The sequence below is a fragment of the Hemiscyllium ocellatum genome, chromosome 48 (genome assembly GCF_020745735.1).
Source record: "Hemiscyllium ocellatum isolate sHemOce1 chromosome 48, sHemOce1.pat.X.cur, whole genome shotgun sequence".
Lineage (NCBI taxonomy): Eukaryota > Metazoa > Chordata > Chondrichthyes > Orectolobiformes > Hemiscylliidae > Hemiscyllium > Hemiscyllium ocellatum.
This window is the reverse complement of record NC_083448.1, coordinates 5,181,566-5,203,342: the sequence shown is the minus strand read 5'-3', so window position 1 is coordinate 5,203,342 and position 21,777 is coordinate 5,181,566. Positions and strand designations below refer to the sequence as shown.

The following is a 21,777-nucleotide window of genomic DNA, read 5'->3' as shown; positions in this document are numbered from 1 at the left end:
CCTGGAGCGTCGGAGGCTGAAGGGTGACCTTGTAGAGGTTTATAAAATCATGAGGGACATGGATAGGGTAAATAGACCAAGTCTTTTCCCTGGGGTTGGGGAGTCCAGAACTAGAGGGGCATAGGTTTAGGGTAGGGAGGGCAGGGAGATATAAAATGGAACTAAGGGGCACCTTTTTCACACAGAGGGTGGTACGTGTATGGAATGAGCTGCCAGAGGATGTGGTGGAGGCTGGTACAATTACAACATTTAAGAGGCGTTTGGATGGGTATATGAATAGGAAGGGTTTGGAGGGATATGGGCCGGGTGCTGGCAGGTGGGACTAGATTGGGTTGGGATATCTGGGTCGGCATGGACGGGTTGGACCAAAGGGTCTGTTTCCGTGCTGTCCATCTCTTTGACTCTACTGTCCAGTCACTGGATGCTTGAGAAACCAGCAGCTTTGGATTCCGTCAAAGCTGGTTTTGTTAAAAAAAATATATTAAATCGTGAAAGGGCATTTTGACAGGGTCAGTCACCCCTCTTCCAACTCCTCGAATCCTGCCCTCAACCAGAGAAATTTCAAACTGCATGCAGTCTCATGCTGAGGGGCTGACGTTTAAGGCGGCAATGAGGAATGCCTTAAGTGAGGACTACAAACACTTGGAACTCTTTGCCCTGGCCAGTTCCCCATTTCTCCCAGCCCAACTGCTCTGCTGAGGTGGTGGGGGAGGGGGAAGCTGCCATCTTGAACAGCATGTGGGTGTAGGGTGCTGTGTGGGGGTCCCGAAGGGAGGGAGGCCCAGGATTCTGATCCCTGAAGGAACGGCTGCTATATTTGAGAGCGGGGGACGGTGAGGGGTCCTTGCCGGGGGGGGGGGGGGGGGGGGGGGGGGTGGGATTCCCATGGAGCTGCTGCCCCTTTCCTTTGAGAGGGAAGTAGCTGTAGGCTGACTCAGCAGAGAAGGTGGATTCACAGTGAAGGGAGACAAACCCACAAATATCCTTTAATCCTTTAATTTAACACAGCAATGTACAATCAGCACCATGCTGCAGCAACAGTGTGCTGAAACTACCCCCCCCCCCCCCCCCCCCCCAGAGGGGAGGGGAGGGGAGAGGAGAGGAGGGGAGGGAGCAGGAGTCATTCCTCCTCATTTCTCAGCAGGTGAGGTGCACATGCTTGATGGTAAGTAATCCCCCTCGTGGGCACCCGCCATCGTCTTCCCTCACCCAGCGGCAACACGTGCAGCCAGCTGGCCGTACAGGGGGGCATCGGGCAGGCTCTGCACTCTCGCTCCCCTCCGCACCCCCCAGGAGGAGTCACTCTCACTCGCCAACCCTCCTCCCACAGCACCAGCCCCCAGGAGTCACTCTCACTCGCCACCCCTCTCCCACACCGCCACCCCACCCCCAGGAGGAGTCACACTCACTCGCCACCCCTCTCCCACACCGCCACCCCACCCCCCAGGAGGAGTCACACTCACTCGCCACCCCCCTCCCACACCGCCACCCCACCCCCAGGAGGAGTCACTCTCACTCGCCACCCACCTCCCACACCGCCACCCCACCCCCCAGGAGGAGTCACTCACTCGCCACCCCCCTCCCACACCGCCACCCCACCCCCAGGAGGAGTCACTCTCACTCGCCATCCCCCTCCCACACCGCCACCCCACCCCCCAGGAGGAGTCACTCTCACTCGCCACCCACCTCCCACACCGCCACCCCACCCCCAGGAGGAGTCACTCTCACTCTCCTCTTCCCCCCCCCCCCCGAGGAGTCACTCACTCTCGCCCCCTCCCAACCTCAGGAGTCACTCTCACTCCCCTTCCCCCCCTCCCCCCCAGAGGAGTCACACTCACTCGCCATCCCCCTCCCACACCGCCCCCCAGAGGAGTCACTCACTCCCTCCACCCACCTCCCCCTCCCCCCTGAGGTGAGTATGTGTAGGGGTGGGTGTGTGTGTGTACACGTGTGCGGGAGAGCAGGTGGGTGTATATAGACAGACAGGAATCAATGTGAGGTGAGGGGCAGGGACAGGCAGGCTGTATGGGAGGGGAGAGTGGGGGGGTGGGGGGTGGGGGGGGGGAGAGAGGAGAGAGGCAGGGGAGAGGGGGGAGGCAGTGATGGCGACTGAGCCATTCCGTGAAGCTGGCCAGCTGTTCAGCGCGGTGGGGTTACCCAACATCAGTCTGTAGGGGGCAGCGGGGCCTTCCCCCCCCCTCCCCCAAGGACAGGGTTGGGGACAGGCAGTAGTTTCCCCCATCCCTCACCACCACCTCCTCCTCCTCCTCCTCCTCTCCCACCTATCGGACACTCTGAGACATGTGCAAAGGTGTGAGCATCTCCTCAAAGATGGCACCTTTGACGTTGGAGCCACGCAAGTTCGCCTCTTGGAGGTCACAGCCGGACAGGTCACAGTTCTGAAAGATAAACGAGGGGGGGGGGGGCGGGGAGAATGGGTTAGTCTGGATCCATCGGGAGAGACAGCTACTGCACCCGCATCTGCTCACCTGGTCGCTCCCCTCGGGATAACAGTGAGGTGCAGGCACAGAAAACAACAACCCCTTTCTCCAGGTAACAGCAATGTCTTGGAGGGGGAGGGAGGGAGGAAAGGAGACAGAGGGAGGGGAGGTGGGCAGGGTGAAAGGAGAGACAACACTGCTTAGGGCAGGATTGGTTGCCCTTTAGGGCTGACTGGGTTTTGCTTTCCTGGTGAATTGTTAACACAGGAGCACAGCACGCTGCGTACTGAAGTCACCTTCTGCTGACAGAACTGACAGTACACTCAAACAGAAACAAGTCGCCGCGTTGGAAGGTGGCGTGGGTTACTGGAGGGTTGGCCAGATCAGTGGGCGATGGAGTTTAAGCCTGAAATATGCGCGGAAGGAGGAGCAAGGCAAGGGGAGTAACTCAGGACCAGGCAGGAGAGAGCTCCTCCATCGACGCCAGAGGGTGAGTAGGAGGTGTGTTAGACAAGGACACTGGCCTTGATCAGTCGGGGTGTGGGTTATAAGAGCAGGGAGGTTACGCCAGAGCTGTCCAGGCCCCAGCTGGAGGACTGTGTGCAGTTCTGGTCCCCACACTGTCGGAAGGATGGGGTTGGACTGGAGGGGAGGTGCAGAGGGAGACGGGGCAGGTTGGAGGCTGGATACGCCTCGGGTCGTGTGCCGTGGAGCAGAAGGGAGGGATCCGATAGAGGGTGTGGAGGATGACGAGGGTGGGTGGAAAGCAGCTTCGATGGGAACACAGGGGCCATCGTTTCACAAGGAGGGACTCGAGGAAAATAACGTTCACCCAGAGGGTGGCTCTGGAATGTACAATCTGGGGAGGGGGAGGTGGGAAATCTCTCAACCTCGAGGCAGTGCTGTGGAGACGCACCCAAAAGGCTGAAGGCCGTGGGATCAGCTTCGATCGGACAGCGTCTGCTCTGCGCCGTACAACTGGACAGGTTTGGGGAGGGGGACACGAATGAAAACGTGCCCAGGGAGGGACGGGCCAGACCTGCCGAGCTGAGCCCAGACTAGGCCACCCTTGGGTGTTACCAGGGGGCCGGGGAGGGTGGGGGAGCTGGGGGGAGCTGAGGCCTCACCTCCAGGTCTGTGCCCGCCAGCGTCGCCCCTCGGAGGTTGCAGTTCTTCAGCTTGGCGTTCTTCAGGGTGGCCACCCTCAGGTTGATGCCCGTCATCTGGCTCCCTTCCATGTCCACTCCCTTCAGGTTGGCGCCTGCAAAAATCCCAACAGCGGGCTTTATCGACTCTGGGCACACAGGGCAGCGCTCCCCCCCAACACACCCCGCACCTCCCCCCATGGTGGGTACATTCTTAAACCAATTGGCAGAGTACAGTTAAGGCTGAAAGGTCAGCGTGGCGCGATGAGATAACAGTTAGTAGAGCAAGTTTCCCTGTAGCTGAGGTGATAATATTTTCCTAATGTCATGATTGGATATTTATTAAGTCGAGTCTGGAATGAAAGACCATTGTTGCTAAAGTTAACACTAAATATCTAACATTAAGTAGAATGTATAACTAAACAGATCATGGGAACTAACATCACTGGTTTATTGTGTAGCTACAGTGAGGTACTTTGATGAATATAGTTGGACATGCTGCTAAGTTAACAGAAACATTTAAAAAAGGTATAAAGATCCACGGACCCGGAGGTTCGAGGGCATTTGGGAATCTGCTTTCTCAGTGTCACTGCTGGCAAATAAAAGAGCCATTCCCTGAGGAACTCTCTGCCTCTCCTGGTGATTCCCGACATTTTCCCCACGACTGAAGGACGCTGTGAAGTTTGAAAGGGTTCAGAAAGGATTGACAAGGATGTTGGAGGGTTGGAGCTACAGGGAGAGGCTGAACAGGCTGAACAGGCTGGGGGCTGTTTTCCCTGGAGCGTCGGAGGCTGAGGGGGTGACCTTATAGAGGTTTATAAAATCACAATGGAGCATGGATAGGGTAAATAGACAAGGTCTCTTCCTGGGGTCAGGGAGTCCAGAACTAGAGGGACATCAGGTTTAGGGAGAGAGGGGTAAAGATATAAAAAGGGACCCAAGGGGCAACTGTTTCACGCAGAGGGTGGTACGTGTGTGGAATGAGCTGCCAGAGGAAGTGGTGGAGGCTGGTACAATTGCAACATTTAAAAGGCATCTGGATGGGTATATGAATAGGAAGGGTTTGGAGGGATATGAGCCAAGTGCTGGCAGGTGGGACTAGATTGGGTTGGGATATCCAAGTCAGCATGGACGGGTTGGCCCGAAGGGTCTGTTTCCGTGCTGTACATCTCTATGACTATCCGACAGAACCTAACTCTGACTTTAACACAGATTTCTATGGGTAATTGTGATTCACTTAAAGTTGCTACAACATGCTTTCCTTCATCGGACGAGGCGATTGAGTACAAGAGTTGGCAGGTCATGTTACAGACTTTGGTTCGGCCACATTTGGAATACTGCGTACAGTTCTGGTCACCACATTACCAAAAGGATGTGGACGCTTTGGAGAGGGTGCAGGGGAGGTTCACCAGGAAACTGCCTGGTATGGAGGGCGCTAGCTATGAAGAGAGGTTGAGGAGATTGGGATTATTTTCATTAGAAAGACAGAGGGGGAAACCTAATTGAGGTCTACAAAATCATGAGAGGTGTAGACAGGGTGGATAGCAAGAAGCTGTTTCCCCAGAGTGGGGGGGTCTCAATTACTGGGGGTCATGGGCTCAAGGTGAGAGGGGAAACGTTTAAGGGAGATATTGGGTGGCAAGTTCTTCACGCAGAGGGTGGTGGGCGCCTGGAATGTGTTGCCAGTGGAGGGTGGTAGAGGTGGGCATGATAGCGTCATTGAAGATGTATCCAGAGTGGGCAGGGAAGAGAGGGATACAGACCCTGAGAAAGAGAGGCGACAGGTTAAGATGGAGGAACTGGATTGGCGCAGGAGGGCCGAAGGACCTGTGCCTGGAACGTACTTTGTTCTTTCAGTGTTTAACATTCGGGCTGTCAGAAGTGCAGCCACTTATTGTATATAACCTCCCAACTGTCCAGCCTGGCATTAAACCTGGTCTCTTCAGCAAGGGAAGCTGGGAGGTTTTCCCTGGCTACCCTGAGCAATACTTAGCCACTGTTTGACGCTTTCATTTCTAACGGGACACGCAGTGCCACCCAACGGTCACTGCCCTGTTAGCTCCTTCAACACGGTACCTCTTCGCTTGAGAAACGCTCCGGACCTTCACCCAGAGGTTGGTGGTGGTGGGGGGGGGGGGGGGGGGGGGGGACAAAAGGTGCTACACAAATGCGGAGGATGAACCGACTTACCCTCCAAGTTGGCTTTCAGGCCTGCAGGGTCTTCGAAGTTGCAGCCCTTCAGCGATGCCCCCTCGGCGTTACAGCACAGCATTTTCACCCCCTGGAGGTTGGCACCCTGGCAAACCAGAAAGGAAGACCCCAGACATTAAGCCCCAGCGCGCAGAAGGGAGCGGCTTTCAAATTGGCAACGTATAGCCATACAACAGGGAAACTGACTCCTCAGGCCAACCCGTCCGTGCCGACCCAGATATCCCAACCCAATCTAGTCCCACCTGCCAGCACCTGGCCCATCTCCCTCCAAACCCTTCCTATTCATATACCCATCCAAATGCCTCTTAAATGTTGCAATTGTACCAGCCCCCACCACTTCCTCTGGCAGCTCATTCCACACACGTACCACCCTCTGTGTGAAAAAGTTGCCCCTTGGGTCCCTTTTATATCTTACCCTCTCACCCTAAACCTATGCCCCTCTAGTTCTGGCCTCCCCCAACCCAGGGGAAAAGACTTTGTCTATTTATCCTATCCATGTCCCTCATGATTTTATAAACCTCTATAAGGTCAGCCCTCAGCCTCCAACACTCCAGGGAAAACAGCCCCAGCCTGTTCAGCCTCCCCCTGTAGCTCAAACCCTCCAACATCCTTGTAAATCTTTTCTGAACCCTTTCAAGTTTCACAACATCTTTCTGATAGGAAGGAGACCAGAATTGCATGCAGTATTCCAACAGTGGCCTAACCAATATCCTGTACAGCCGCAACATGACCTCCCAACTCCTGTACTCAATACTCTAACCAAGAAAGGAAAGCATACCAAACGCTGCCTTCACTATCCTATCTACCTGCGACTCCACTTTCAAGGAGCTATGAACCTGCACTCCAAGGTCTCTTTGTTCAGCAACACTCCCTAGGACCTGACCATTAAGTGTATAAGTCCTGCTAAGATTTGCTTTCCCAAAATACAGCACCTCGCAGTTATCTGAAGTAAACTCCATCTGCCACTTCTCAGCCCATTGGCCCATCTGGTCAAGATCCTGTTGGAATCTGAGGTAACCCTCTTCGCTGGCCACCACACCATCAGTTTTGGCATCGACTCACCACACCCCTCCCCCTCTGTTCGCACCCAAGTCATTTATATAAAATGACAAAAAGGTAGTGGACCCAGCACCGAACCTTGTAGCACACCACCGCGCACAGGCCTCCAGTGAAAACAACACTGCACAAGAAAGTACCATTGCCCTGCTCCAACATGTTAGACGCAATGACATTGTGCATTGACATAGGGTGGAAACGCTCTCAGGGTAAAGTGGCTGTTCGGTTTGGGACTCCGATAAGGTGGGGTATCGTCAGAGGGGTTCCAGATGCTCCAAATAGTGAGCAGATTTAAGACGGAGGTGGACACAAAGTCCTGGACTCGAAACATTAACACTCTCTCTCTCTCTCCTCCCCCCACACAGACGCTGCTGAACCTGCCCCCTTTCTCAGTCTCTCGGAGGTTGTGGGGGGAAATGGGAGAGCAGGGCGGGAGAGCCGTGTCGAGGTCAGCGTTCGACGTTTGTTCTGAGTGGGGTAGCAAGGAGGGGCCAAACTGCCTGCCTCCCTCCCATTTTGTTTCTCTCCATGTATTTATTCCCAGGATGGACTGAAAGTATTCGGGCCATCCCCAGCGAGAGAGAGACATGGAAAATTGGTGGATGATCCCTGCCGATCGTGCACTTTCAGGGTCGCACTCCTGCTTTCCCTCTATCTGCCTTTATCTACATATATCTCCCTCTTGAATATTGCTAATGGACGGGCCCCCAACAGAGGTATCTCAGAGATAGAATCCCACCAGGGCCACAACTCTGACTGAAGATATTCTTTCCAATCTCAGGCCTGAACGGCTTACCAGTTATTATTAGTACTAAACTTTCCCAACATCGGGAACATCGTCCTCCCCTCACCACATGTAGCCTGCCCTATCCCATCAGGATTTTGCATGTTACTATGAGATATCCCTCCCGGATTCTTATAAATTCCAGTGAGTATAAGCAATTCATCGTTCAGAGAATCTAACTATCACCCCCTTGACGTTCAATGTTGTTACCATCACTGAATACCACCCCCCCCCACTATCAACATCCTGGGGGTTACCATCTCCAACGAGAGAATCTAACCATCACCCCCTTGGCATTCAATGGCGTTACCATCACTGAATCCACCCCACTATCAACATCCTGGGGTTACTGTCTCCAACAAGAGAGAATCTAACCATCACCCCCTTGACGTTCAATGTTGTTACCATCACTGAATACCACCCCCCCACCACTGTCAACATCCTGGGGCTTACCATCTCCAACGAGAGAATCTAACCGTCGTCCCCTTGATGTTCAATGGTGTTACCATCACTGAATCCCCCCCACCCCCCACTGTCAACATCCTGGGGGTTACCATTGACCAGAAACTGAACTGGACCAGCCCCATATAAACACAGCGGCTACAAGAGCAGCTCAGAGGCTGGGAATCCTGCAGCGAGTAACTCCCCTCCTGACTCCCCCCAAAGCCTGTCCCCACCATCGACAAGGCCCAAGTCAGGAGGGTGTGTGAGGGAATACTCCCCACTTGCCCTGGATGGGGGGGCACCTCCAACACCACTCGAGAAGCTTGACACCACCCAGGGACAGAGCGGCGCCCACGCGGTTGGCACCACACCTGCCCCTTTGAGCGGTCACTCCATCCGTGACACTGCGAACAGGGAGAAAAAGGAGACTCACGTCGAGGATGGCGCCAGACAGGTCTGCCCGCTCCAGGTTGGAGCTGCAGAGGTTGGCGTGACTCAGGTTACAGTTGCTCAGATTGGCCATCTTGAAGTTGATGTAACGGAGGTCCAGCCGTGACAGATCGGTCCCGCGGAAATTCAGACCCTTGGGCGGACAGCAGGAATGGGACAGGTTAGCTGGCAGAAGGGTGGGGGAAAAACGCATTCCGCAACTAGGAGACACACTGCACTTAACCCGGATCACAGAAACCCCCTTCCACCAGCGCTCGGAATCTCCAGTGAGGAATTCTGAACCCGGTTTACCCCCCCCCCTTCCACCGGTATCATGCGCCCCCCCTCCTTGTCAAAAGGTGCTGTGCAGAGGGACCTGGGTGACCTTGTGCATGAATCTCGGAAGGTACAGCAGGTAATGAGGAAGGCAAATGGAGCTCTGTCCTCCATTGCTAGAGGGATGGAGTTTAAAAGCAGGGAGGTTATGGTACAGGGAGCTGGTGAGGCCACACCTGGAGAACTGTGTAGTTTTGGTCTCCATTTGAGACAGGATGGATGGGCACTGGAGGAGGATGCAGAGGAGTTGAGGGGTTCGGTTTATGAGGACAGACGGAGTAGACTGGGACTGTACTCGAAGAATGAGGGGGCATCTGATAGAAACAGTTAAAATTGTGAAGGGAATTGATCGGATTGAGGTAGAGAAGATGTTTCCACTGGCCGGTGAAACTGGGACAAGAGGGTGTAGCCTCCAAATGAGGGAGGGAGGGAGCAAGTTGAGGAGGAACCTCTTCTCCCAGAGGGTTGGGCATTGGTGGAATGCAGCGGAAGTGGCTTCCTCACGGGATGTTTTTAACGCCAAGATCGGACATTTTTGGAACAGTGAAGGAATGAAGGGGGGGGAAAGAGAGTGGAAGCTGAGTCCATGAGAAAGATCAGCCATGACCCTGTTGAAGGGGGGTGGGTGGGGGGGGGGGGGGGGGGGGGGGGGCAGGCTTGAATGGGGACAGACGGCCTACTCCTGTTTCTGATGCTTAAAAACCCACAGAAGTCCACATAACCCTTCTGCACCCGCTGAGTCGCCTCCTCAAACCTGTTCACACCCCAGGAGAGGATTTGAAAAAGATAAAAAGGTCCAGCGACCCCACTCCCCACACCAAGAGGCGCCCCAATCCGGTCACGGAAAGCCCGAACAGCCCCCTCCCCGGTCACCTGGCAACGCAGCTCCGACTTGGTGGGCGTGGCCAGCAGGAAGCGGACAAACTCCTTCCGGGAGATGGGGGAATGGTCCTCGGCAGGTAGGGAGTTCTGGAACGGAAGCGCAAGGCAAAGTGAGTTCAGCTCGCTCAACCTGCGCCTATCACAGCGGGGGGACTGCTGTGCAACGGAACGCAGCGTATCAGCCCCGCTCCCCTACGGGTTCAGCCGTCATAATCCTGGGCGTTCGGAGCTGGCTGTATGAAATACGTACGTGCACACACACAAACACGTAGATGCATGCACAAGCACTGGAAAGGCCACTCAGCCCCTCAGTCGGCGTTGTCCGAACCCTTACCTTAATCAGCAATTCCAACTGTTCGATTAGCGAGTCTATTCCGAAGAACTTGGCTTCCTCGAGGACACCTGCAAGGGACAAGCGAGGCGCTCGTAAATTCCAACAAGAGTTCCTCGCGAGCCTTTTAACCTCCCAGCAGAGATCCGCCCCTTCTCAGACTGATCGACACGACCACTGCTGCTTCCCTCAATTATTTCAGAACACAACCCCTGCACAGTGCGGACGCAGGCCGTTCGGCCTGGCGCGTCAACACTGACGAGCAGCCCCACCCGCTCGCCCCTGTAACCCGGCATTCCCCACGGCTAATCCACCAAGCCTGGTAACTACAGGTAAGGGGGGAGGTGGGGGGGGAGCGCATCCACCCGCAAGCCTGGACATCTTTGGACTGTGGGAGGAAACCGGAGCAAACACACAAGCACAACGCGTCAACGGCGCACAGACAGGTGCCTAGGGTGGGGGGGGGGGGGGGGGGGGGGGGGGGGGGGGGGGGGCGATCGAACGCGGGTCCCTGGCACCGTGAGGCAGCAGTGCCAACCAGTCGGCCACTGCGTCGTGCCAGTTGCTTGGGTGTAGACATAACCCGTACCCTCGGGCTGTTTCCTCAGTGGCATGCCACAGACGCATTCCAGGAATTCTTCCTTCATTCCAACAGCACTCGATACGTTAGCCAGACAACCACAATATTGAGGTCAGCCACAAACCCATCGCTGAAAGGATTTCTTCATATCCATTTTTTAAACATTCATCTGTGGGACTAGGGCTGGGCCAGCATTAAGAGCCCATCCCTATATGCCCCTTTGAGAAGGCAGGGGAGCTGAGCGGCCATCTTGAACCTTGTGTGGTGTGGGGACGCCCCCACACAGAGCCCTCAGGGAGGGAGTCCCGGGATTCTGACCCAGCGACACTGAAGGAACGGCCGAGATATTTCCGTGTCGGGACGGTGAGGGGCTCGGAGGGGAACGTGCAGGGGGGGGTGGTGTTCCCATGTACCTGCTGCCCCTTGTCCTTCCCGATGGAAGTGGCCGTGGGGTTTGGAAGGTGCTGTCTGAGGAGCCTGGGGGAGTTGCTGCAGTGCGTCTTGTAGATGGGACCCACTGCTGTTACTGAGTGCCAGGGTGGAGGGAGTGGGGGGTTTGTGGGGGTGGGGACAATCGAGCGGGGGGGCTGCTTTGTCCCTGGATGGTGTCGAGCTTCTCGAGTGTTGTTGGAGCTGCCCCCCCATCCAGGGCAAGTGGGGGGTATTCCCTCACACACCCTCCTGACTTGGGCCTTGTCGATGGTGGGGACAGGCTCTGGAGAGTGACCGCGCTCGACTTTATCGAAAAGGAGGCGGCTGTTTCTTAGCGCCACTTGGACACAGACAAGCCGCCCGAGAACGCAGTGTGACCAACGCATTCCCGGTCCCCGTTTCCCAGCTCACCCAGCAGAGACAGCCCCTCGTTAAAACCAGGCTCTGAGCTCTCTACTTCCCGAGCCCCGTTTCCCAGCTCACCCAGCAGGGACAGCCCCTCGTTAAACCCTGGCACCAAGCTCGGTATGTGCCCGGCCCTCGTTCCCCAGCTCACCCAGCAGGGACAGCCCCTCGTTAAACCCAGGCTCTGAGCTCGGTACGTGTCTGACCCCCGTTCCCCAGCTCACCCAGCAGGGACAGCCCCTCATTAAACCCAGGCTCTGAGCTCGGTACGTGTCTGACCCCCGTTCCCCAGCTCACCCAGCAGGGACAGCCCCTCGTTAAACCCAGGCTCTGAGCTCGGTACGTGCCCGGCCCCCGTTCCCCAGCTCACCCAGCAGGGACAGCCCCTCGTTAAACCCAGGCTCTGAGCTCGGTACGTGCCCGGCCCCCGTTCCCCAGCTCACCCAGCAGGTTGAGACCCTTGTTGACGATGAGCTGGCCGTGCCGCAGGTAGTTGAGGATTGGCATGAAGTACTCGGGACTGCGGTCGATGAGAAAGCCCCCCTGGTGGTCCCTCTTGTTGCCCCAGGCATCTTGGGGCAGATCCAGGCAGCCCAGTAGCAGCGATAAACATAAAAGGGAGGGAGAATGGTAAAAGGGGGGAATGTCAGTGAGAGACGAGAGGGGTAGGGCTATCCCGCAGCACGCCAGCGAGCTACGCCCCCACCTCCCCCTGAGTAACACGGTGAGGAGGTACTCACCTTTATCACTGAACATGTGAGCGAGCATACTTTCTGGCTCCTTATTTACTAAAGTGCTCCTGTGGAAGACAAGACATCCATCGCAACGTTAGTGTTCAGGGCGGCCAAACCAACGCAGCCATCCTGGGGCTGCTCCACACGGCGTCAGACACACCAGGCCTGCTGGGAAACTACTGGGACAGGGAGTGAAGCTCTCTGAGCCAACACTCCCCAGGACAGGGACAGCACGGGGTTAGATAGAGTAAAGCTCACTCTACACTGTCCCCCCATCAAACACTCCCAGGACAGGGACAGCACGGGGTTGGATACAGAGTAAAGCTCCCTCTCCACTGTCCCTCCATCAAACACTCCCAGGACAGGGACAGCACGGGGTTAGATACAGAGTAAAGCTCTCTCTACACTGTCCCCCCATCAAACACTCTCCAGGACAGGGACAGCACGGGGCTGTAATGTTGATGGATAGCGAGGTGACTCAAGTGACCGTACTTTGAAGGAGGGTACGACAGTATTTGAAGAGGGGCCCAGACTACGACGGTGACATGTTCAAATCTGACTGGGTGCCAGCAACCAGGGGCCAGGGGAACCAGGGCTGAGACACACAAGGTACCCGGGGGCACGCGAACCAGCCGCTCCCCTGCCCTGCCCGCCGGCTGAACATCCCTACCGTGTGGTGGTGAAATACTGCCCTCCAACATTTAGTGTTATCCAGTCAGCGCACGTGTCTGATTTGGTCTCTGAGCTTTTCTGCTGTCCCTCTGGGTCTGCCCGGAGTCGGGGGGGGGAAAAAAAAAAGAGAGAGGAGGGGGAACAAATGAACGTCCTGAACCAATTTCTCCACCGGTCGCGTTGCCGCGGTGACTCGCATTCCTCTCGCACCTTCAACAATGCGATGACGACCTCCCCGTGAAGCCCCCTTCCACCCCCCCCACCCCCGCCCCCCGCCCCCAGACACCATGACACATCAGGCCAGAAACCCTGCCCTCCTTTCTAAGCAGCGCCTCCTGGTTGTCCAGGGGAAAGCCACCGCTGGCGCCGGAATCCACGCCGAACGCCGCCGGTCGCAGGCTGGAAACGCCAGCCCGCACTCGCTCCCCACGGGTGCTGCCTGACCCGCTGCAACCTCTAGCATTTGGTGTACCGGTACACAGACACACAGACAGAGAGAGGGAGACACAGACACACAGACAGAGAGAGGGAGACACAGACACACAGACAGAGAGAGGGAGACACAGAGACACAGACAGGGAGACACAGACACACAGACACACAGACACACAGACACACAGACACACAGACACACAGACACACAGACACACAGACACACAGACACACAGACACACAGACACACAGACACACAGACACACAGACAGAAGGAGAGAGAGAGAAAGAGGGAGACACAGAGAGAGATACACACACAGACGGCAGCTTCCACCCCAGGAGTGAACGAGTCACCCAGAGCTATGCCTGCTACCTACTGAAACCCGACACGGGGAGCGGCGGTCTCCCTTCACAAGTGCCCACGGTGGTTAACTGTCTCGCCCTGGACCTGACCACCACCCCACTAACACAGCTCCCCACTGAGAGAACGCAGAGACGCTGACTCCCCAACAGGCTTGGAGCCGATTTATGGCAGAGATGAGAGATTCCCGGGTAGCAAGGGTGTGAAAAGGGAATGCAGGAACGTGACACTCCAACTCTGCGCGTGTCGCTCAGTGCAACGATCGATTCAATTCGGAAACTTAAAAAAAAGACTTGGCAGAAACGTTGGAAGGGAGGAGACTTAGTATCACATACCTACCTACGAACGGCTCGCCTTCGGATACGTACAAGACGTCGTCATCTCTGGTCAAAGAGAAACGTGCAAAGGATCAGTAACTCGCATCCTCCGCGAACTCATCTGACCAACCACAGGCCAACATGGGCAGGGGGAGGCTGAACTTTCACCTCCCTGACCTGCTGAGGGAGCCAACGGCTGGCTGCATTTAGATAGACACTTCCCCGTCCTCCACAGCCCGGTGCTCTGCGAGGCGGCGGGCGCAGCAGGTGGGCACAGGGTAGGACTGGCAGACAGCCACTTCACCCCAGCACCTCTGCCCTAACCCTCCCCGCTCCTAGGCGACTTGCCCCCTTCTGCATTGGAGTAGCCCCTGATCCGAGATGGAGCCCAGAAACTCCATCTGGCAGCGACCGTGATGGTGTGCAGAGGCAGGAGGGAGTCGAGATTTAACACGGTGGGGGGGGGGGGGGGGGAATTTCGGAGGATGTGTTAACCCGCCCCAAATCGCAGTGCGGGAAATGGCAGCCCACAAGTGGGTGGCGAGGGAAAACTGGAAAACCAACAAGCATCACCAGAGAGAGAAAGGGGAGAGAGAGAGAGAGACGCACCGGATGAGAGCGATGTCATCGATGAGGCCACCCTTGCCATTGTAGAGGTGAGAGGCTTTGATACTGAGCTTATTGCTGGCAACTGACAGCAGGTCGGAGAGCGCTCCATACACAGCGACGACCTGCCGGGGAAAGCACAAGGGTGAGAGGCAGAGACACGCGCAGACGCAGGGGAGGTGGGAGAGAGGGGCAGTCAGTATTACCCAGAGGGAGGGAGGGGGCACAGTGAGGACCCAGACACAGGGGGGACAGTCAGTATTACCCAGAGGGAGGGGGCACAGTGAGGACCCAGACACAGGGGGGACAGTCAGTATTACCCAGAGGGAGGGGGGTGGGGGCACAGTGAGGACCCAGACACAGGGGGGACAGTCAGTATTACCCAGAGGGAGGGGGCACAGTGAGGACCCAGACACAGGGGGGACAGTAAGTATTAGACAGAGGGAGGGGGCACAGTGAGGACCCAGACACAGGGGGGACAGTCAGTATTACCCAGAGGGAGGGGGGAGGGGGCACAGTGAGGACCCAGACACAGGGGGGACAGTCAGTATTACCCAGAGGGAGGGTGGGGGCACAGTGAGGACCCAGACACAGGGGGGACAGTCAGTATTACCCAGAGGGACGGTGGGGGCACAGTGAGGACCCAGACACAGGGGGACAGTCAGTATTACCCAGAGGGAAGGGGCACAGTGAGGACCCAGACACAGGGGGGACAGTCAGTATTACCCAGAGGGAGGGGGCACAGTGAGGACCCAGACACAGGGGGGACAGTCAGTATTACCCAGAGGGAGGGAGGGGGCACAGTGAGGACCCAGACACAGGGGGGACAGTCAGTATTACCCAGAGGGAGGGGGCACAGTGAGGACCCAGACACAGGGGGGACAGTCAGTATTACCCAGAGGGAGGGAGGGGGGGGGGCACAGTGAGGACCCAGACACAGGGGGGACAGTAGTATTACCCAGAGGGAGGGTGGGGGCACAGTGAGGACCCAGACACAGAGGGGACAGTCAGTATTACCCAGAGGGAGGGGACACAGTGAGGACCCAGACACAGGGGGGACAGTCAGTATTACCCAGAGGGAGGGGGCACAGTGAGGACCCAGACACAGGGGGGACAGTCAGTATTACCCAGAGGGAGGGAGGGGGGGGGGCACAGTGAGGACCCAGACACAGGGGGGACAGTCAGTATTACCCAGAGGGAGGGGACACAGTGAGGACCCAGACACAGGGGGGACAGTAGTATTACCCAGAGGGAGGGTGGGGGCACAGTGAGGACCCAGACACAGAGGGGACAGTCAGTATTACCCAGAGGGAGGGGACACAGTGAGGACCCAGACACAGGGGGGACAGTCAGTATTACCCAGAGGGAGGGGGCACAGTGAGGACCCAGACACAGGGGGACAGTCAGTATTACCCAGAGGGAGGGAGGGGGCACAGTGAGGACCCAGACACAGGGGGGACAGTCAGTATTACCCAGAGGGAGGGGGCACAGTGAGGACCCAGACACAGGGGGACAGTCAGTATTACCCAGAGGGAGGGGGGGGCACAGTGAGGACCCAGACACAGGGGGGACAGTCAGTATTACCCAGAGGGAGGGGGCACAGTGAGGACCCAGACACAGGGGGGACAGTCAGTATTACCCAGAGGGAGGGAGGGGGCACAGTGAGGACCCAGACACAGGGGGACAGTCACTATTACCCAGAGGGAGGGGGCACAGTGAGGACCCAGACACAGGGGGGACAGTCAGTATTACCCAGAGGGAGGGGGCACAGTGAGGACCCAGACACAGGGGGGGCAGTCAGTATTACCCAGAGGGAGGGGGCACAGTGAGGACCCAGACACAGGGGGGGCAGTCAGTATTACCCAGAGGGAGGGGGCACAGTGAGGACCCAGACACAGGGGGACAGTCAGTATTACCCAGAGGGAGGGAGGGGGCACAGTGAGGACCCAGACACAGGGGGGACAGTCAGTATTACCCAGAGGGAGGGGGCACAGTGAGGACCCAGACACAGGGGGGACAGTCAGTATTACCCAGAGGGAGGGGGCACAGTGAGGACCCAGACACAGGGGGGGCAGTCAGTATTACCCAGAGGGAGGGGGCACAGTGAGGACCCAGACACAGGGGGGGCAGTCAGTATTACCCAGAGGGAGGGGGCACAGTGAGGACCCAGACACAGGGGGACAGTCAGTATTACCCGGAGGGAGGGGGCACAGTGAGGACCCAGACACAGGGGGGACAGTCAGTATTACCCAGAGGGAGGGAGGGGGCACAGTGAGGACCCAGACACAGGGGGACAGTCAGTATTACCCAGAGGGAGGGAGGGGGCACAGTGAGGACCCAGACACAGGGGGACAGTCAGTATTACCCAGAGGGAGGGGGCACAGTGAGGACCCAGACACAGGGGGGACAGTCAGTATTACCCAGAGGGAGGGAGGGGGCACAGTGAGGACCCAGACACAGGGGGACAGTCAGTATTACCCAGAGGGAGGGGGCACAGTGAGGACCCAGACACAGGGGGACAGTCAGTATTACCCAGAGGGAGGGGGCACAGTGAGGACCCAGACACAGGGGGGACAGTCAGTATTACCCAGAGGGAGGGGGCACAGTGAGGACCCAGACACAGGGGGGACAGTCAGTATTACCCAGAGGGAGGGGGCACAGTGAGGACCCAGACACAGGGGGGACAGTCAGTATTACCCAGAGGGAGGGGGCACAGTGAGGACCCAGACACAGGGGGACAGTCAGTATTACCCAGAGGGAGGGAGGGGGCACAGTGAGGACCCAGACACAGGGGGACAGTCAGTATTACCCAGAGGGGGGGGGGGGCACAGTGAGGACCCAGACACAGGGGGGACAGTCAGTATTACCCAGAGGGAGGGAGGGGGCACAGTGAGGACCCAGACACAGGGGGGACAGTCAGTATTACCCAGAGGGAGGGAGGGGGCACAGTGAGGACCCAGACACAGGGGGGACAGTCAGTATTACCCAGAGGGAGGGGGCACAGTGAGGACCCAGACACAGGGGGGACAGTCAGTATTACCCAGAGGGAGGGGGCACAGTGAGGACCCAGACACAGGGGGGACAGTCAGTATTACCCAGAGGGAGGGAGGGAGGGGGCACAGTGAGGACCCAGACACAGGGGGACAGTCACTATTACCCAGAGGGAGGGGGCACAGTGAGGACCCAGACACAGGGGGGACAGTCAGTATTACCCAGAGGGAGGGGGCACAGTGAGGACCCAGACACAGGGGGGACAGTCAGTATTACCCAGAGGGAGGGGAGGGGGCACAGTGAGGACCCAGACACAGGGGGACAGTCAGTATTACCCAGAGGGAGGGGGGTCAGTCCGACCCTGCGGCCGCTCGGCCCCTCCTCACCTTGCCGTCCCGGTGACTCCCGTTGACGAACAGCGTCACCCGCCTCATCCCGGCCGCCGGAACCGGAAACGGGCTCCCGTCCCTCGCTCGCTCCACTGGGTGCCGCCCCCCACTCCTGCTGGAGTGACAGCCCTCCCCACCAATCGGCACACGGCTCTCTCTCTCTCTCCCCCGTGTGGGTGGGGACTGAGTCGGAATGGGCAGCCAATCGGAGGCACGCCGCGTCACTCGCCCGATCGTTTGTCGTCTCGCCCAATAGTGTGCCGCCTTTTTCCTCTCCTGACCAATCAATGGAATTCATTCTGCGTGACGTATTCTGACAGACGGCAGCTCCCACCAATGGTTGTCTTACCTAGTCGCTCCATCGACCAATCGGTGGCGGGGTGTGTCAAGTGTACTGACCATTTGGGATGAAGAGCCGGTTTTGACCCACCCACACCCTGGTCGCTGCTGACTGCCCCTTGTGGACGGGAGGTTTTACTGCAGTCTGGTTGTCCCGGGTCTTTCATCCACTCCGCCGGAAGGGGCGGTTTGTTTACAGCCGGCAGCTTGCGGTGTTTACCGCTCCCTGCTGGACGGGAGGGTGTGTTACAGGCTGCTGCATGGTCTCCTTACTGCCCCCTCCCGGCGAAGGGGAGGCTTCATCACAGATTAGTGCAGCAACATTTCCGGCCCCCTGCTGGAGGTAAGGAGGTGTTACATCATCCTGGGGGGTATCTACTGACCCCCTACTGGGGGTATTTACTGACCCCTTCTGGGGGTATTTACTGACCCCCTACTGGGGGTATTTACTGACCCCTTCTGGGGGTATCTACTGACCCCCTACTGGGGGTATTTACTGACCCCCTTCTGGGGGTATTTACTGACCCCCTTCTGGGGGTATTTACTGACCCCTACTGGGGGTATTTACCGCCCCCTACTGGGGGTATCTACTGACCCCCTTCTGGGGGTATTTACTGACCCCATTTTCAGGGTATTTACTGACCCCTTTCTGGGGGTATTTACTGAGCCCCTTCTGGGGGTATTTACTGAGCCCCTTCTGGGGGTATTTACTGACCCCTTCTTGGGGTATTTACCGCCCCCTACTGGGGGTATTTACTGACCCCCTACTGGGGGTATTTACTGACCCCATTTTCAGGGTATTTACAGCCTCCTACTGGGGGTATTTACTGGCCCCCTTCTGGAGGGGGTATTTACAGCCCCCTACTTGGTGTACTTACTGACTCTGCTGGGGGGTATTTACTGACTCCCTTCTTGAGGGGGTATTTACTGACCCCCTTCTGGTGGCGGTATTTACTGACCCCCTTCTGGAGGGGGGTATTTAATGACCATCTTCTGGAGGGGGCTATTTACTGACTCCATGCTGGAGGGGTATTGACTGACCCTCTGTTCGGAGGGTATTTATTGACCCCCTTGCTCAGGAGGGTATTTACTGACCCCTTGCTTGAGGGGTGTTTACTGACCCCCTGCTAGGGGTATTTACTGAAAGGGATATTTACTGACCCCCTTCTGGGGTGGGTAATTTCTGACTCTTTGCTGGTGAGGTATTTACTGTCCCCTCTCGGGGGTGGGAGGGTTAAACGGGGGAGAGTCACAGGGGTTGTCGAGGAGGGGTGAAAGCACTTTGGTTTGTCCCTTCCGCTCTGGCCATTCCCCCCCCCCCTCCAGCCGTGGGTAGTGAACGTGAACTGAGTTCCCAGAAGGGAGATCTGAAGGCATGGTGCGCGGCTGGGAATTTTGAAACATGTGAGGGCATTTGGCCCCTGTAGTCTGTTCTGTCACTCAGTTTGACCCTGGTTTACCAAGTCCACGTCTCCATTCATTCCCAAATCCCATGGCTCCCAAAAACTGGGCTCCAAACATTCTCCAGCTCCTCTACATAAGCTGAATCTTGCTGGGATAAAAAATGAGGTCTGCAGATGCTGGAGATCACAGTTGAAAATGTGTTGCTGGTTAAAGCACAGCAGGTCAGGCAGCATCCAAGGAACAGGAAATTCGACGTTTCGGGCATAAGCCCTTCATCAGGAATGAGGAGAGTGTGCCAGGCAGGCTAAGATAAAAGGTAGAGAGGAGGGACTTGAGGGAGGGGCGATGGAGATGTGATAGGTGGAAGGAGGTCAAGGTGAGGGTGATAGGCCGGAGTGGGGTGGGGGCGGAGAGGTCAGGAAGAGGATTGCAGGTTAGGAAGGCGGTGCTGAGTTGAGGGAACCGACTGAGACAAGGTGGGGGGAGGGGAAATGAGGAAACTGGAGAAATCCGAGTTCATCCCTTGTGGTTGGAGGGTTCCCAGGCGGAAGATGAGGCGCTCCTCCTCCAGCCGTCGTGTTGTTATGTTCTGCCGGTGGAGGAGTCCAAGGACCTGCATGTCCTCGGTGGAGTGGGAGGGAGAGTTAAAGTGTTGAGCCACGGGGTGGTTGGGTTGGTTGGTCCGGGCATCCCTGAGGTGTTCTCTGAAGCGTTCTGCAAGTAAGCGGCCTGTCTCACCAATATAGAGGAGGCCACATCGGGTGCAGCGGATGCAGTAGATGATGTAGATAATCATCTACATCATCTTGCTGGGATAGTCTTTACTGACTCCTTGCTTGGAGAGGGGGGTGGTGTTTACTGCCTCTTTACAGGCTATGGAAAGACTGTAATGTTGGTCTTTCTTTTAATTTTAACTTTATTTTCCTAGCTTATACTGTGAGGAACCATCGTGGCGAAGTTTTAGCTTTTTTTCCCCTGCGTTTCTCCACCTCATCGATTTTGGTAATGGCAGAGGGGAAAAAGATCAAAACAACGGTGTTTTTTTACAACGAGGAGGACAGACAAAAGGCAGCGAAGGAGAGAGAGGAAGGAACCCACTAACACAGCAGTGCATCTGCACACTTCCTGTCTTTGGTGTTTGAGTTCAAGTGTCACTGGGCATTGGAGTGCGTCCAGGAAAAATGAGCATGCGAAATTCTCAGCTGCCCCTGGGGGATCCGGTGTGGGACAGCTCACAGCGCAGGAACAGGTAAGTGCATCGTTTTTAATGTGTCACTTTGCTGTAGGTCTGCAGTTAGTGAGTAGAGTTGATCGAATGTTTTACTGAGATCTGTCTCTCGGTTAAATGTTAAAAATATAAACCGTAAGTGTGACATTAGCCTGGAGCACTGGTTTTCAGCGTTTTTGGGTCGGTCCTATTTTCTGGGATCTGTGAAGGAGTAAAATAGCCATTGTCCACATTGGCACCAACGACATAGGAAGGGAAACGGTTGAGCTTCTAAGGGAGATTACAGAGTTAGGCAGGAATTTAAAAAGGAGGTCCTCGAGAGTTGTAATATCTGGATTACTCCCGGTGCTACGAGCTAGTGAGGGCAGGAATAGGAGGATAGAGCAGATGAATGCATGGCTGAGGAGCTGGTGTATGGGAGAAGGATTCACATTTTTGGATCATTGGAATCTCTTCTGGGGTAGAAATGACCTGTACAAGAAGGATGGATTGCACCTAAATTGGAAGGGGACTAATATACTGGCAGGGAAATTTGCTAGAGTTGCTCAGGAGGATTTAAACTAGTAAGGTGGGGGGGGGGGGGGAGGGACCCAGGGAGATAGTGAGGAAAGAGATCAATCTGAGACGGGTACAGCTGAGAACAGAAGTGAGTCAAACAGTCAGGGCAGGCAGGGACAAGGTAGGGCTAATAAATTAAACTGCATTTATTTCAATGCAAGGGGCCTAACAGGGAAGGCAGATGAACTCAGGGCATGGTTAGGAACATGGGACTGGAATATCATAGCAATTACAGAAACATGGCTCAGGGATGGGCAGGACTGGCAGCTT

At 56.5% G+C, this 21,777-nt stretch overlaps 1 protein-coding gene across 2 annotated transcripts; it reads right to left on the bottom strand.

Moving 5' to 3' along the window:
* Nucleotides 1-1,864: 1,864 nt before the first annotated feature.
* Nucleotides 1,865-18,045, bottom strand: LOC132836860 (BTB/POZ domain-containing protein KCTD9). Of its 2 annotated transcripts, XM_060856403.1 has the most exons (12): nt 17,976-18,045; nt 14,602-14,723; nt 14,015-14,058; nt 12,881-12,977; nt 12,217-12,275; nt 11,920-12,048; nt 10,063-10,130; nt 9,720-9,815; nt 8,515-8,664; nt 5,777-5,882; nt 3,569-3,702; nt 1,865-2,399 (listed from the first exon to the last, which is right to left on the bottom strand). In XM_060856403.1, exons 1-12 carry the CDS (start codon nt 18,021-18,023, stop codon nt 2,283-2,285), a joined length of 1,170 nt encoding a protein of 389 aa, XP_060712386.1. In that variant the 5' UTR covers nt 18,024-18,045; the 3' UTR covers nt 1,865-2,282. The 2 variants fall into 2 exon arrangements, with proteins under 2 accessions (XP_060712386.1, XP_060712387.1); XM_060856404.1 differs by lacking the exon at nt 12,881-12,977 and having other exon boundaries at nt 14,011-14,058.
* Between the last annotated feature and the right edge of the window lie 3,732 nt (nt 18,046-21,777).

What these genes read in the sequence shown, in the direction of transcription:
- LOC132836860 (XM_060856403.1), bottom strand. Translation starts at nt 18,023, where the DNA reads ATGAGGCGGGTGACGCTGTTCGTCAACGGGAGTCACCGGGACGGCAAG. An exon ending in GATGACATCGCTCTCATCCG is followed by an intron (nt 14,059 to 14,601) that starts GTGCGTCTCTCT and finishes CTCTTTGACCAG; the next exon opens with AGATGACGACGTCTTGTACG. An exon ending in TGTCTGGCGCCATCCTCGAC is followed by an intron (nt 5,883 to 8,514) that starts GTGAGTCTCCTT and finishes CTGGTTTGCCAG; the next exon opens with GGTGCCAACCTCCAGGGGGT.